The 13,706-nt window shown below is 41.1% G+C and overlaps 1 protein-coding gene across 1 annotated transcript in view; it reads right to left on the reverse strand.

The window, feature by feature from the left end:
• The window catches only part of stt3b (STT3 oligosaccharyltransferase complex catalytic subunit B), a 32,757-nt gene extending 20,932 nt beyond the window's left edge, over positions 1-11,825 (reverse strand). The window contains exons 1-3 of the mRNA XM_088404411.1: positions 11,334-11,825; positions 4,284-4,392; positions 1,467-1,754 (exon numbers count right to left, since the gene is read on the reverse strand). Coding sequence (XP_088260537.1) covers positions 1,467-1,754; positions 4,284-4,392; positions 11,334-11,596 — 660 coding nt within the window. The 5' untranslated portion in view covers positions 11,597-11,825. The remainder of the gene's footprint in view (positions 1-1,466; positions 1,755-4,283; positions 4,393-11,333) is intronic.
• Positions 11,826-13,706: the final 1,881 nt, after the last annotated feature.

Here is a 13,706-nt window from a genome sequence, read left to right on the forward strand (position 1 = left end):
GAGTGGCCGGCTACTACTGCGATAATGACAATTATGAGATTGTGCTCCTGCAGAAACTGACAGTTTACAAAAGGCTACAAATGTGCGCAAGCAGAAATACAAAACGTTCTTTTGAGAGCTCAAACTCATGTCTAGGACCGTTATTGCAGTGTAGCCACCTGCCATCATGTGCAATTTAATCCCGCAACAGATTGCTATCTGATCTGTTGATCTATGTCCAGGGGAAAAAGTTGGTCTCACAAACACAAGTCCCAAAATTGTGCCATCAAAATGGCCATCAGTCAAAGTTTGTCCAGGGGAAAAATGGTGCCATCAAAACGGCCATCAGACAAAGCTAAGAGCCATTTTCACTTTGTACATAGATTTAAGATAAAAATGCACTACGGTTATTCAGGTTGGCATATATATCCATGAGGTTGTTCTGCCGTATGGTATTGTATGATATTAACAAGTTCTGTTAAATGATTTGGTCTTACGGTAAAGAGTACACATCCAAACACGTTGCTTTAAATGACTGATTGCAACTACTGTAGCAGAATTTGGCAATAACACACTGCGGCCACATTTCATTTCAAGAAAAAGAAAAAAGATCTTGTAATCCTAACTGTCACATTCGTCCGAAGCGCTGAAAATAAAAGCAAAAGAAAATAGTGCTAATGTTGGGCCAACATTTTCAACATGTTCTGATCGGTGCTACACGGGGGAGGGTTGTGCTGTGTGTGATTATTATTTTGGCCATAATCGTGCAGCCCTACTAGAAACATACTTCTGGTTGGGGTCAAACCTGACAGACGGATCTGCTTCACCAAAACTCTTATCGTATTTAGGCTCTTCCAAAAGCTCATATTATCGTGTGGTTCTATCATTATTTGGCCGAGACACGGTCAGCATAGAAACCCTCCATGCCGAGAAATCCTCCATCCCTTTTAAGACTTCTGATCAATAATTCATCATCTGAAGCCATACAACATAAAATGGAGCCACTTCTCTAGCAAAACAAAGGGTGTCTGTCTGCTGAAACCCAAAGGCAGGAGAGCAGTACAAATGGATTGATGGATGAAAAAAAATGGTTGATATAAATGTACGCACTATTAGGTGAAAGGGGAAGTACTGGATTTCCCCAAGTACAGGTTTTTTGCCCTGATTTTCAACCGCCATATTAGGGGGGTAGACTCAAAACGGCCCAATTTTTCCACATCTGTGTTTGAATAACATTAATTAGAATGCAAAATAAGCAATATCATGTCATTTACAAGGCTTAAAAGGATTATATATACACCTTGTAAAAATGACCTAAATTAAAGGAAAAAATAAATGGGGGGGGGTTTGCTTACGAGCGAGGTCGACGTACTCCGAGAAATACGTTAATTAAGCGTTTGAGCATGCTAGCCATTAGCCAACCTTCGTTTCCTTCGGTATTAAATGGTCATTAAGAGTACGGTTGAAATCAAATCAAGCATACTTACCCAGAGATAATAGGTGAACTGCAAGGCAAAGATGGCAATGCCCTCATTGTCAAATGAGCCGGCGACGGAGCGGGAGATGTAGCCGGGGACGATGGCAATGAAGCAGGCCGCCAGCAGCCCTGCACCCTGGTTCCACAACTCGCGTGTCAGCAAGAATGTGGAGATGGCCGTGAGACCGCTGAACACTGGCGCCAGAAAGACGCACACATCTCGAATGTGGACCGTGATGTGAAGAAAGTTGAGCACATAGTGGATGAGCCCTGCAGTTACCATTAATCCTGGATATACCTGGAAAGGGGGGGCAGAGAGAAGAAGAGAAGCTCAAATAAAAGAGACATTTCATCCATGCAAAAACTCACGGCATCAAGAAAACGAATGGCTGCAGCAAAGTAGACTGTGTGACTAACTGTGGAATTTAATGCTGCGGTGTCACAGCAATAAGGAACATTACCCATTGGCGTTTCTCCGTCCTAACTGTGTGTCTTTAAGTTAAAGTGGTGCAGGTGACCGGGTACTTGAACTAATAAGAACTTATTTAGATACATGCTGAAGGCACCAAGCTGAGCAGCCACAATGCAGTGGAAATAGGACATTGCCAGACCCCTGCAAACTTTCAAGGGCTGAAAGATTTGCACAGAAGTAAGAAGTGCTTGTTATGATCTCCAACCATATAGTTATGCATATTATTTCCAGAACAAGGTCACCCAAATCACAAACACCTCGCTCAAATTATTTTTGTTGCGTAGCGCGGTCGCAATTAGCTTTAGTCGGCTGGCATTCGGCTGCACATCAAGGACCGATGTTCACAATGCCTGATGTATTTTCAACATTTATCAAAAAAGCTACCTCGAGTTTCAGTTCTGATTAGATTTATGGTGGGGTATAACAAAGCCCGGCTGATCCAAATGTGATTGTATGCAGTACACTGCCTTGACTGAAGTGATTTGTCAAACATGTCGTGAACGCAAGGTGTTCTATCAGCAACCACGGATGCTCTGCATAGACTTCTGTTTAATGCATGGAGAATGCCTGTGAGAATTGAGCTACAACTGCTTGAATACAAGTCAAAAGTGGTGAGAACGTTTGAGGAACTGATTATCATTAGGATAACTACAGGTACTTTTTATTCTTTATTCTACAAGGTTTTATTCCCAAATAATCGGTGACGTATTGATAAATTTTCACTAGTTTATCATAGCAACGCGAGATTCATAAAGATAGTTTCTGTTATGCAGCAACATGTTTATGCAAGCATCGTTTAGAGATGCATTGAGCGTTTCTAAACAAAAGCTACTTAACAAAAGCTTTCTCTAACGGACTGGCTTGTGTCATTGTCCTGAGGGTAACAAAGTTTGGTTTACTGCTTCTATTGTGCTCTCGTTGGGCCATCGCATTAAAGAAACACTTCTTTCTTATCTGTGGTTTCAAGAGGAAGCGTATCTGCCTGGCACTTCTCCTCTGAGGAACGCATGATGGGTGGCGGTGAAATGGAAATACGCCGGACTTGTCTCCAAAGCAAGTAGACTGTCACGTTAACTGATAAAAGCCCATCTATTTGCTAAACGGTGTAACCACCTGAGCGCTCCGAGGTTTGATGTTATCATGCACAATTCATGAGAACAGTCTGAATCTAAATTTAAAAAATAAAAAAAGACAGCAGGCGGCAGCTAGATATAAAGCTGGGACTAGGGTAGGGATGGCAGCTTTGTCGGGATGTGAAAGGAGTGGGGAAAAATGCAGCGGCAGCACTGCAGGAATGCCAATAAAAGATTAAAATGTGCCAAGTTAGGGGAAGAAAAAAAATAGACAGAAGGAATTATTGTACAACAACTGGGTTGATGGTAAAAGTATACGTTCTTAATGCTGCTGAAATGGACTTCTTTGACAATGTGAGGCTATGGTCAAGGCTGGAAATCAATTCCCATACAGCAACCTCAAGCTCAAACACGAGCTTGTCTAAAGCCAGCGTCACACTTAATGAGTGTCGAGGGCTAATAAGATGAAAGCGGGGCACATTGCGCAACTGGAAATTGGCGGATCATTCATTCTTTACGTGTTTAGACTGTGCTACCAAGACATTTGGCTGCAACATATTAGGTGTGCATGAAAAGTTTTAAGCGTCATACAGACGAAGCGCTGATGCATGTCCCAAACAAAACAATTGTTATACACTTGGATAAAAGCACTTCAACATTTAAAGCAGGGGTGTCAAACTCATTTTTATCATGGGCTGTGTTGTGGTTATAGTTTCTATCGGAGGGCCGTCATGACGAAAAGGTTAAAGACAATTTAAGTACAAAATGACTTTTGAACATTAGAAAAAAATATTTTACCGTTTTTTTTTTAAATATATTTTTTAAGTGTTTTTTTCTCACATTTGGTATTTTAGCCAGAAACTTGAAGTCAAATCAGGATTTCGCGGGCCACATCAAATGATGTGGCGTCAATCACAGTTTGACACCTGTGATTTAAAGCAGACACATCAGCTTGTGACTTCCAAGTCACACATAAATGTCACATTTTTTCACAGCCTGAAATCAAATTTGAGGTGTATCATCATATCGACTCCAAACTGAGAACAAGTGCGTCAACGAAGCCAAGAACTTCTCTTTTATTAATCAATTTCTCGATCAACAGTGATCAACTACTGTGACGTTGCGTCCGTCTCATAGTTGCGATTAAAAAAATGCAACAAATGTTACATGATTTTTCTTGCTCAAATTATTATTTTTTTATATCAGTGCACAGAAACGCAATCGTGAACAAAACACACCTTTGATTGCGAGAACAACCTCATTTTGCCGTGAAGGTACTTACTGTGCCACCGACAATCCTTCCCAATGGGTACCATGCTCTTTCATCAAACCAGTTAAGAAACTCATAGAAACCATTGGTTGTGAGATGATGCGTTGATCTGTAGTTGAACCTGAAGAGACACAAAAAGGTAAGCTTAAATGTAAGGCTATAATACCACGTCACATTTTCGTCTTTGACACATGTCGAATTGCCGTGACAGCAGACGGATTAAAATCACGTTTCCAAAAATGGCATTTTTGGAAGCAGACACAATGTCCGCTGCAGTTCAGTCCGAGACTTTGCAATAATGCCAACTGCTAGGGACAACCTCAAGTTAGAGAAAAAAAACATAAAAGTGGCTGGATGAAGGTCAAATCAAGGGACACGGATGTGATCAGTTATTCCATACAAAGCAAGCTCACCTCATGTCAACAAAAGAAAGGGAAAGGCAGTAGTAGTAGTGCTGCGTAATACAAACAAAGCCTGCCAAGACAACAACATCATGTCGACTAAAATCACGGTGGCTTTAACTATACAAACAAAAAACCGAGCCGTCCTTTCAACACTCCACACAAAACAATCACCTTGATCAACCCTGTTTTTACCGATCACTTGTTTTCTGTTAAGACTAGACGCAGCTCGACTGAGCAACACCCGGATTAAATAGATAATTATTTTCTTTGCAGTAGACATTTGGTTCCAAAGGTTTCCCAAGATCTTGTCGTCAAGGTTACTGTGTGTGGGCATTGGATGTAAGGCAAATATAGGAGAATTCGCTGTAGCTTCAAATTTCACAGTTTCAGCTAAATTCATCGCGTGAATTTGTTGCATTTTGAAGGTAATGTAAACCCTGCTGAAAATCCATATAGACTATTTGAGAGGGACATTGTTAATCCTATTACAAGACACAAAGGCATCCATAATCACATGGGCCTACTCCAGAGGATGTCAGCTAATATCCGCTTCGCCAGCACGCCTGATTGACAGAATTCATTTGCAACAGATGTTTATGTGACAGCAACTCAACATTGATTGACAGAGATGTTTGCGTGACAGATGGAAAATGATCAGGGTGGTTTTAATCACGGTGGATTAAAATGAAAAACTACGTGGTGTCACGATTGGCTGGACACAAAACCACAAATTGGCACGAAAGCAAAAAAAAAAAAAAGACGATTCACAGGAGACGGAGGCAGAAGACATGCTGATAAAAAAAAAAGAAAAGGACAAATCATGTCGTCACTGTAGTAAGAGTGATTCAAAAGAAATTCCGGAATTATTATACATTTGGATTTTGCGGCACAAAAGCCAACGCCAAATGAATGAATGCCTGAGGAGATGGAGGATACCACTTTTATCAAGTGTTCCCTGTGTCCCACATGGATATGAGTAGGAACAAACTGTGGCTAATATTGACAACAGCTTCCTTAGGAGGCGCACTATACACAAATGCAGCCCAGAGCCATTTTTGTTTCCATTCTGTGCAGGCGCACGCTGACAGTTTCTCAAAATTAATTTTAAATGGGATACGGGATCGTTTCAGGAGTCAATTAAAAATCCAGTAAGAACAATTCAGTCTGGCAACTATGTTAACAGAGATTAGAGAAGGTGACAATTTTCTTTCTGAACAATTATTTTTTGTCAACTGTGTGGCGCGGGAGGTCACAAGTAGTAAATACAGCCCATTTTCCTGAAATATTTAGGCCGTAAAAGGTGATGAAGAAAATGACAGCAGTGGACACTTACAGCTGTCGTCCTGACGATTGATTACCGTGACAAAAAAAAAGGAACTATTCTTGCGTTGATCGTAACGGCTTTTCTATGTAAAGCAAAGTCACAAAGAGACCGTGTTCTAATATATCTCCACCCCGGAGGACTGAACATTAATGCACAAGACGCTGACATCTTTGCAGTCTCCCTGCAAACTAAATCGTCATGACGACGCACTACATCACAAAAATTAATGGTTGAAAACTGCAACGGCTGTATGAAGAGACTTGCCATTTGGCTAGCTGTAATCCTAAGTGGTCAGAAGAACACAACGCGATTATACTGTGAAAAAAAAAAAATCGTAATTGCAACTATAACAATCATAGTGGTAATCGTGCATATTCATATGAATTAAAAGCTCAATCAGTGGAGGAGGAAAACTCAGATGTGAACGAAAAACATGGTCAGTTTAATAGTTGAGTTATGTGCGTATGAAATATTTTGCTATCAAAATGATTTGTAGTCTTGTTTATTATTTTGTCGTGGCCATTGTGCCACTTGCTATCCACGGGAACGACACAATTCTGTTATGTTGCTGTATATGCAAACAATATGCAGTCAATTCTTTGATTTTTTTTTTCTTTGCTGTAGAAAAACACAAATGCCAAAAGAAACGTGGTCCCACTGCATGAAAGCCCCGAGCAGTGCTTGTTTGATGTTGCGGTAGTTATCCACGTAATTTAATGAGCAACCAAGCAGAATGGAGATAACTCCAAAGGGGGTTTTCCTGTTTTTGTAAAACACAAAGTTACACTATTATATCTGTGACTCTGCATGCATAATTTAGCACAGGAAAAAAAAAAAAAAAAGGACAAAAATTCCCCTTCTAAATCAACCATTGGATAGTCTTCCAATTACACCATCCCGGTTAGGGGGGAGTTTTCACACTTATGGGCTTTGGTAGCAAGGACGAAAGATCGCTCATGGCTAAACGGATGATACTACGGTGTCTGCTCCGCTCCTCAGGCATAGGAACCCCAAATTAATCTGGAAGAATTTGGTTCCGCTGTGACAGGAGCCATGCAGCGCCGCTTTTGAAAATGTCCTAACTGAGTCACGCAGCGGTTCAACTTAATATATATTCTCCATGCTTCTTATGATGTCGCATGAGCTACGGCGACATGACCCAATTTGTTCTAATTGACAGTGCCCGCAAGACAGTATTGGAACAACTGAGAAAATCTTGACTTTCTTTTTGGGGTCCCAAAAAAAATCTTTAGGGAAGTAAAACAAAATATCAGTTATAAGTTAAGCTTTGGTCATAAAAGGCAACGATGACCTCATATTGTTCACTCTCCAACACACAGAATTTGAAGGACTAACCTCCGCTTCTCGTTTTGATCTCTAAATCTCAAAGAGTAGGAAGGCACAAAAAAAAAAAAACAGATTATTGTTGGGAGTCAAGAGATGCATGAGAGTGCTTCATTCAAAGCCAAATCCAGCTTTTGTCTAGCCGCCAACTTCGGCTTGCATTTGCGGCGAAAGACAAATGCTATCAAATGGAAAACACTGTCAATCTTTTTCTCAACTCGACCATATCACACCGGGATCTAGGGTGAGAAGCTAACTCATCGATATGATAGAACCAAGTATAATTTCACAGCCAGACGTTCTGCTTGAAGTACCGAAGTTACGGACCGATTTGCCTACCAGTGGACCAACGCAAACATTGTTGGTTTGAGGTATATGACACAGCAAGGAAAACTCATAGGACAAAATATTTTCATTCATTCGAGGACTGTTTAGTTCTCGCAATGGAGATTCAAAATGACAAAATAAATAAAAATAACCTCTAGTATCTGCATGGATCCTTGTCCAGAGGTAATTGTCGTGGAAATGAGTTAGGGCCTTTTTTGTGAAATCGTGTAACAAACCATCAAAACGCGGTTAAATCAAGGTTCAGTTCTCACAATTGAGTGAATTACTACATAATTAAAAAAAAACAATCATCCGGGCACTTCATTCCCCTTCATTCACAGCCTTCTGATGTCAAAAAGGCCCTCTAAAAATTAAACGGTGTCTTCTTGACTCATTTTAAAAGATTCATGGGAGGTCAATGTGCGTCTGACACGAATAGTTTTTGCTATTTTAACACCATGAACAGACCCGTCATTTGATCAATTTACAAACCTCATACTGCGCATACCAATTCTTTTTACAGTTCTTCTCCAGCTGATCAGCGATCCCGATCGCGGATGACTTGAGTTGAGAAGCGCTCTACACCCCGGTCTGATCGCCAGTCAATCACAGAGTGATTATGGTTGCAGCATTCACTGGGAATTGAGACTGCGCCAGCTGCGCGGACGCCGGCTTAGTGAACCGCTACACTATCCTCTTGTAAATGCCCCGTCAGTTAAGCTTGAACTCTCGAGTACTTCTGAACGCTTCTTCAAACAGCCCCGCTCACGTATGTTCTTGCAGGCCTGGACCAGATGATTGAAAAGGAGAAAAAGACAGACGACTAGAATCTCGGAGGCTCCCGATTGAACCGTAGCCCAGAGTGACAATTGTGAAATCGTCCCTCTGATTTCTCCTGGAAGTCACTAAAGCTGTCACGGATCGCATGAATGAAGTCACAAGCTGTTAGGGCAACACTTGAAAAATGCTCTGTGCCATCAATTACTGAGGACGGGGTTGGGATCTCATGCAACAAGATCCCGCGAGATAACAAACCCCATGAATTTGATTATTTTGGCCTTGTTGGGCCATTGAACTGCAGTTAGAAAGTCAAAGAAATAGTAGATATGAGTCACAGCTCAAAGATTTAATAATCAATAATTACAAAAAAAAACTTTGTGCAAAAGTGGAAATATATGAAATTATAAGCAGTGCGTTAAATTGAAATCACTAAAATCTTTTCATCGCGGTTTATCAGTCACTAGTAAGCCAAAGACACCTAAAGAAAATATTGTACTTTCTCCCTTAGTTAATTTGCAAAACATGACGAGTTTAACATCTGTATCATAGTCAACTAAAGTGTTAGTCTGCATATTCAACACATTTAAAATTAATATCACCTCTCTTAAAGCATAAAATAAAAATTTGACATGAACTCGGAAGCGTGTTACAAAATCACCCCGTTCAGGTTAGTACCGTTAAGCGACAAGACATTGCGGGCCAATTTATTAGGTAAATGTGTTTTGTCGCTGGCGAGTATGAGGAAGGAACGGATTCAGAGAATTATGATTCTCAGGACAATCATTTGCATTGGAAAGAGAAATTAATTCAACTCCTGGACATTGTGTTACAAATCTCAAGGACATATTAAATTGAAGATGTGGCTGCGGGGAATCCTTTTAATAATTTGAGTAAAATTAGTCTGAATAAAAAGCACAGACGTGAATTAGTCGAGTAGTACCTTTCTGCCGGAGGTAATTCATCCCTACAGAAGCTCAGTTTTTTTTTATCTCTTTGGCAGGCATGCAAAATAATTGCAAGTCAAAAATAAAAGTCCAAGGTTGGATGTAAACAAGAAACATTACACAAGGTTATATTTGTTAATATCTTCATTTGATGAAAGAAAAAAAAAAAACTCACTTTTTTATGAGGATTATTAGGATTAGGACAGCTATACCTACATAGTTTATTATATCAACAGAACAGTAATATTAATGTGTCTTTTGTAGTAACAAAATTTGATGTAAAGGTATCGAGCAAGCCTGGTGAAAAAGAAATGAAGAAAAAAAAAAGATTTACAGGAGGATTTACTGTGGTGCCCATTGGTGAAAAAGGATTGGAGCCATGTCATTTGTTCAATAACATGTCTGGGATTGGATTTTGTCAGGGACTTATTGCATTTGCATAGAGATGACTGCAGAGTGAAGACTGAATTGTTGCAATTTCTCAAAGCGTCTTGTTTACATAGTTATTGACACCTAACAATAACCAAACAAAAAACAAAACCAAAAAGACACCAAAAGACAATAATAGAGATAATAATAATAGAATAAGAAGATAATAATAGAGAGAACCAGCTGCTTAAAAATCAATCCAGTCACTTTTGAAAGAAGTCTATAAGCCACAGACATGATTTTTACACAGTTCGGACAGAGGACCATGCAATCTGCCCAGCATCATAACAAAGATTAAAAAAAAAAAAAGAAAGAATAAAACGTCTACAGCTTTAGCTAGAGTGGCTGCCTCGGACTGGATGCCTGACAAGTATTCAATCCTTCTTTCACTCTGCACATCCTACCATCCTCCACATTTTCTCTTATCCCTTTGTATATTTGTTCCAAACTTAACTGTGCTCTCCCACTGAGCTTCATGCTGACACCTGTCAGCATGCCCAGATTCAACCCTTTCATTCTTCCACAAATCTATTCCCAAAACCCTGTGTATAGCATTGAGGGGATTTATTTGGAGAATATATGACACAGCGGTAAAAATGCAACGGTATTCAAGAATCTTCCAACCGGCACTTTTAGAACTTGCCTTGTGATGGGTTGGGGGCAATTACCTGTAACCCTTAAAATGATACAGAAAGCATTTGACAAGAATAGTATAAAATTAGCGTTTTGATCAAAAACGAGCAAAAGAGAACTCTTGACTTCTTGAAATAAACTTCTGTAATATTTTAAGTTTGTATTACAATATTCGATTTATATGACGCCGTGAATTCGGGTTTGAAAGAGCACTGGATGCGTGCAGGACCCACGTGACAAAAGTGGACCGAATACTGTTTTGTGATGACAGGTCACAAAGAATCCTTCTACTTCCGGGTTACGAACAGTCAGCGGTGGTGGCGATACGTGACGAAACGTCAACAAAAGCGCAGTCATTTGTGTGATGCGGGATGATTACACGCGATTAAAAATGATATTACGCTATAAAAAGCCAAGCACGACGTCACAACGGCTATTATCACTTCCAGCGGTTCCGTCCGAGGCGATTTTTTCTCCACATTGTGCAACGTCATACTCCCGGCTTAAAAAGTCTGGAGAGGGACAAGGCAAATACTCTTTCCCCTTCTCGTGGTTATTTACGCCTTGTATTTCAGCGAAGCGCGGTCCTCGTGTGACTCACCGGGGCCACGAGTGTGCAAGCCTGCCAAATCAGCACGAGACATCCAAGTAGTCAAAGTAGCCCGGCTAAGCTAAAAAAGACTCGATCGCGTCACCTGTAAATGTCAACGCTCCAAACGTCGAACGCTGACCCCCGCCGAACAACATGAGGAAACGCTTCCTTCCTATTATGAAGCAGCAGCCCCGGCCATTCAAACGTTAACGTCGGAGCGACTAACGTTACGGTAGTCGGAAAACGAATAAGGAGAAAGGCGGCGTGTCGCCTAGCTTGACTTACCACGGGTCGAACTCGTGGATGATGCTCTCGAAACGGATGACGGCGAAAAGTCTGGAGCTGAATCCGGCCAGGCAGGCCAAAAAGAGAATGCTAAACGAGAGTAACGACTGCCACCCCGCCGGCTGAGTCAGTCCGCCCGACAGGCCTCCTCTGCCGCCGGCTGCCCCCGCGGCGCCGGCTCGGCTGTTCCCGTGCTGCACCGAGCCGCCGGCATTAGCGGACGCTTTGTGCTTGCCGTCGCTGACTGCGTGGTGCTCCGCCATTTCTGCGCGCGGTGTCAGTAGGTTTGCTAGAGTCCCCTCCAGCCAAAACTACCGTATCTCCCTCCTCTCCGCGCTGGTGTAAGTTCCCCTGGTTTACGACCTAGCCGCTACCGAACGCGGGGATTAGAAACGCCTTCGAATGAGATTTGCACCGGTGGTCGTTACATCCCGTGATGCGTACGCCCGCAAAGAACTGAAACCGTAACAGTCAATCCACACGACGCTTCTCAGCACCGGTGGAAAGAGGAAGAAGAGATGCGATGGGCGGGGTTACCGGAAGCTGCCGCGGCCTGTCACAAATCGACAGGTATTAAAAGGCGGGCTTTTGTGACGCTCGGCCAACGAGAGGACAGAAGTACCTTGATTGTCAGAACGGTGCGCCAATTGAAATAAAGTCAAATTTGGTAGCGTTGACAGCCAACTTTGAGGATTTTGAATTTGTGTCATTCTGCCGCTCTCGGCTGCTGATGGCGGCGTTCGCTATTCAATTAAACTCCGTGGAGTATAGGAGGATTTTTGCTAAAACCTTTAATAGGAACAAACTTTTTTTTTGCAGTCATTCGAAGATAAATGCTCTCTCCCTCAAAGCAATAATATTGGTGCCCTTGGGTGCTCTAGATTGGGCTGGTAATAAAGATTGATGACACACCATTTATCATATCTGTCAGTGCGAAATAGAACACAATAGAACGAAGCATTTATCATGCGATACATTCTTAACAAAAACAATTAAATGCTATTACGGACGATTTTTTGAACATTGAAAATAAATGCTGGACTGGGAGCGGATAAATTACACGTTTTACTGTTTTAATTTGGGGTCGTGAGAACTGCAAAAAATGGAACATTTACACGCCTTTTTGAGGCCCCCTAGTGGCCAAATAGGTCCAAGCAGTCGCCTCCAGCCTGCTTGCTTTAAAATCGTGCACCTCTACAATCTTTTTTTTATGCGGCAAAACGCCATAAATCTTTCAATATTTTCAACAATCTTTCTATTGCAGCAATAATATTTACAGCCAACCCTTTTCCAAAAAAAAACAAGTGATTTAACATCAAAATGAAATATTCATGTTGAGAAAATTGCACTGAAGTTCAAGTCAGTTTATCTGAGCCGTGGATTGAGGCTACAATCTGAACAAAAAAAAAAAAAAAAGAAGGTGCAGACGATGGTGATCACACCGTTTTTGCAGAGATGGAGAGATAACAGACGGATAAAGGTGATGAAAATTGATGGGGGTCATCCTGGAGAGCGGATTGGCAGAAGCGTATCCGAGTTTGGAGTTCACAAGGAGATAAAAGCTAGCTTGTCCCCACACAGACATCGATAACACCACTTACAAACCAGTGCGAGTATGAAATGTGAAAAAAAAAAACAAAAAAAACAAATGCATGCCTGCGTGCTAGCGTCTTTTGTCAAAATTTCCAGCGCGATAAAAGTCTGGCAAAATGAATTTGCGAGACAGCTCTTTCGTATTTAAGGGTAAGCATTTGAATATTTGCGTTGGTTTTTTTTTTTTTTGCTTTTGTGCTTGCACACCAATAACATTACACATGCGCTAGCCAATTTTCTACTTGGCATTCTAAGGTGTTTATACCGCTCGACTCTGCCAAAGGCCAGTCCTGAAGAAGAAGAAAAAAAAAACAAGATACTTGGCAAGGAATGCTCATTGCACCTTGCTCTGTAGCTTTTTCTCAGACACATTTTTTGTAGGAGCCCTTGCTGCTCTAAGGAATTAGAACCATCTCGCCTATGTTTAGCCTATACATTGTGATGTCATTCCCCACAGCTTTCAGAAAATTTGTTTGGAAATGTGTGATATTGTGTTGGAATCCAAACCTCTCAACCGTGTCAGTAAATTTCAGTTGGCTGGAATATCCTGAACAAACCAATGAGATGCGCTATGCAATGCGGAATACACATTTCTGTACACGGAGTATATATAATACTGTAGAAATGGACAATATTTTACTGGGATCCAGTAAAGTTCTGCCTATAAAATATTGTAATTTTTGCTGATGCAGTAGTAGACTAATTTGAACTGTTTCGATTTTCAAAAGAAGTTCTAGAAATTGGTGATAAAAAAGGCTTGTATTTTTGAATATTGAATTT

This window comes from Hippichthys cyanospilos, chromosome 21 (assembly GCF_059441005.1).
Source record: "Hippichthys cyanospilos isolate Australia breed blue-spotted pipefish chromosome 21, RoL_Hcya_1.0, whole genome shotgun sequence".
Classification (NCBI taxonomy): domain Eukaryota; kingdom Metazoa; phylum Chordata; class Actinopteri; order Syngnathiformes; family Syngnathidae; genus Hippichthys; species Hippichthys cyanospilos.